This window comes from Theobroma umbraticum, unplaced genomic scaffold, assembly GCF_002168275.2.
Source record: "Theobroma umbraticum cultivar Fairchild unplaced genomic scaffold, ASM216827v3 scaffold_147.0, whole genome shotgun sequence".
Lineage (NCBI taxonomy): Eukaryota > Viridiplantae > Streptophyta > Magnoliopsida > Malvales > Malvaceae > Theobroma > Theobroma umbraticum.
In genome coordinates, this window is record NW_018397259.1 from 6,938,909 (window position 1) to 6,941,400 (window position 2,492).

Sequence of the window (2,492 nt, forward strand, 5' to 3'; positions counted from 1 at the left end):
ATATGCAAGTCGAAGTTTTAGAGGAATCTTTTTATGTCCATACAACAGGGAGCAGTACCTGGACAGGAATATTTGTAAGTGACCTTCCGACCATCTCTTATGTTGTATTAACATCTGCAATAATGCTGTTGGAGCAACTCCTAAGAAAGCTTCTCTTTCAGGATTTAAATAGATTGATTTCCAACCTCTGCATTGTATACTCAATCCTGTAATTATATCCTCTACAGGGCAGCCATATTTCAAACCCATCTGCAACCAAAAACTTATTATTATATATATGAAAGTTATCTATATAATGTGTTTGTATGCGTGCACATGCTTATGACTATATGTGCTAAGGTATGTGAAAAAGAGCGTCACGAACCTCTTTTCCCCATTGTGTGTTCTGTTCAAAGGTACAGCTTGCAAGAACTTTACATGTTTCTTCTAGGACGCTAACACTTTCTTCAACCTTTTTATCATTTAGTCTCTTCCAATCAACTTTACAGCCTTTGTCATATTTCTTCCCGCTAAGAGCCTCTCTCCGGTGAAAGCATCCGGAGCCAATATAGCATGGCCCTCCATTTGCGTCAAGTCCTGGAAGCTCCAACTTGATTGTTGATACCCCATCACAGACAGATCAAAGAAAAAAAAATATTTATTTATATAATCAGAACCGCTGATCAATCATTGGTTTTCATTACATCAATTTGTGTAAAACATTTCTATTATGCTTAATTACCATTTTTGCTACGCGGAAGGAACCACCGTACACGTCATTTTTGGTAAGATTTTCATAATTCTGAGGATATTGTACGTAGGCAAACTCATCTCCCTTCTCTTCATCCGTGAAAAAGCATAAAGAATCCTTGATTGACACTGAATTGTTCGAATACATATCACAATCCACATTGAGAATGATTGGACCATTGCTTATCCTTGATGATACTCTGACCTGTTTATTCACCGCAACAAAAGTCATTAGATACCATACCAAATGGAACACAATTAGCTATAATGGTACTCACAAGAGCATTCATGGCTCCAGCTTTAAAATGGTGGTGAAATTGGGGTCTTTTCTCTCGTGCTAAATACACAAGAGTTGGCAGAGGTCTTCCTTCAACATCAACAGCATTGGGGTCTCTCCCATCAATTAGGATCTAAGAAATTGATTAAACGCCAGTAACTTATAACTAAGCTCAAGTATATTACTAAGTTATTGAAGCATAATTAATTAGGAGTTTATGAAATTAATTACTTGAAGAATGGTTTGATGATCACGTTTGCTTGAAACAAAGTCCCATTCACGAAATCCTTTGTGCTGTTTACGAATATCTTCAGGAATTCGGTTCAACTTGGTGGTGGTTTCAATCCTCAGTTTCATGTCCTGGTATAGTTTCTGCATTATTAAGAAAAAAGATCCACACCTTTTACATATAAACACTGGAGCAAGTAATATACACTTAACAATAGTAAGAAAGTAAAAATGTACCTTTCTAGTACAAAACAACAAATTATTATATTTTTGTAAATTTTTTTATTATATTTAATCAAGTTCTTATATTTTTATTTTTTAAAAAAAAAAATTTTATAATTAATGATTGATTAACTGTTGTTAGTTAAAATTTAATTTGTTATTCTATATTACAACAATAATATCACATATAAACATGTTATCATAAATGATGATGAGACATTTTAATGTGGTCATGTAACATTTTCATTTTCTGTGTACGTTAGTGTGCATTAAATAAAATTAAAAAATTTGATTGAATATAATAAAATAATAAAAATTTATTTAAATTTTTAAGAATACACTCTCCGTATATATGTTAGGATTCGGGGATCAAAATATATATCCAAATAAATAAAACTCAAACGTCACTTATTACTTAATTAGTAGCTGGTAGTAATTTTTCATCCTTATATATTTTATTCCTTTGACTTTTATTGGAGAATAGGACAAAAGCTTTGTTTTTAAAGGACTTTATATTAAGAATTTTAATTTTTTTGATAATATATAGAGTATTGGTTTTCAATGCTTTTTAATGTGAAAAAATTCTTTACAAAACATAAAAAATTATAATATAAAAATATAAAAATATTAGAAAATTTTATTTTAGAACATTCCAAAGAAAAAGATAGACAAAGAAAATAAGATGGATGCAAGTAATATAAATTTTTGATAAAAAATTGAAACTGCACAAAAGATTAATTTATTAAGTAATTATACCTTTCAAAAAAAATTATTAAGTAATTTCTCAACAGAAACCTGAAAGTTGTTAATTAAAATAACAAATTAAAAAACAGTACTTTGGTACAAAAAATCGTAATTAATTAGAATAGTATTGGAGGAAGTCCAATTTAGATGGAAACACTGCATCAATAATTGCACAAAACGGTAAACATTCAACACTGATTGATGTAAGACAAGAGAAACAATTAAATTACCTTTACTGAAAGCCACTCTCTGGCCTTGACAGGATCGCTTTGTGGTTCAAAAGCTGTCCTGA

At 30.5% G+C, this 2,492-nt stretch overlaps 1 protein-coding gene across 2 annotated transcripts in view; it reads right to left on the reverse strand.

Moving 5' to 3' along the window:
* Positions 1-2,492, reverse strand: part of LOC110414816 (cellulose synthase-like protein E1) — a 9,986-nt gene that overhangs the window by 1,124 nt on the left and 6,370 nt on the right. Inside the window, exons 3-7 of one of the 2 annotated variants that reach the window (XM_021426227.2) lie at positions 1,238-1,378; positions 1,008-1,139; positions 722-934; positions 365-589; positions 1-249 (exon numbers count right to left, since the gene is read on the reverse strand). The exon at positions 1-249 is cut by the window's left edge and continues 120 nt beyond it. In XM_021426227.2, coding sequence (XP_021281902.1) covers positions 1-249; positions 365-589; positions 722-934; positions 1,008-1,139; positions 1,238-1,378 — 960 coding nt within the window. The remainder of the gene's footprint in view (positions 250-364; positions 590-721; positions 935-1,007; positions 1,140-1,237; positions 1,379-2,492) is intronic. The other variant, XM_089783357.1, reaches the window with a different exon arrangement.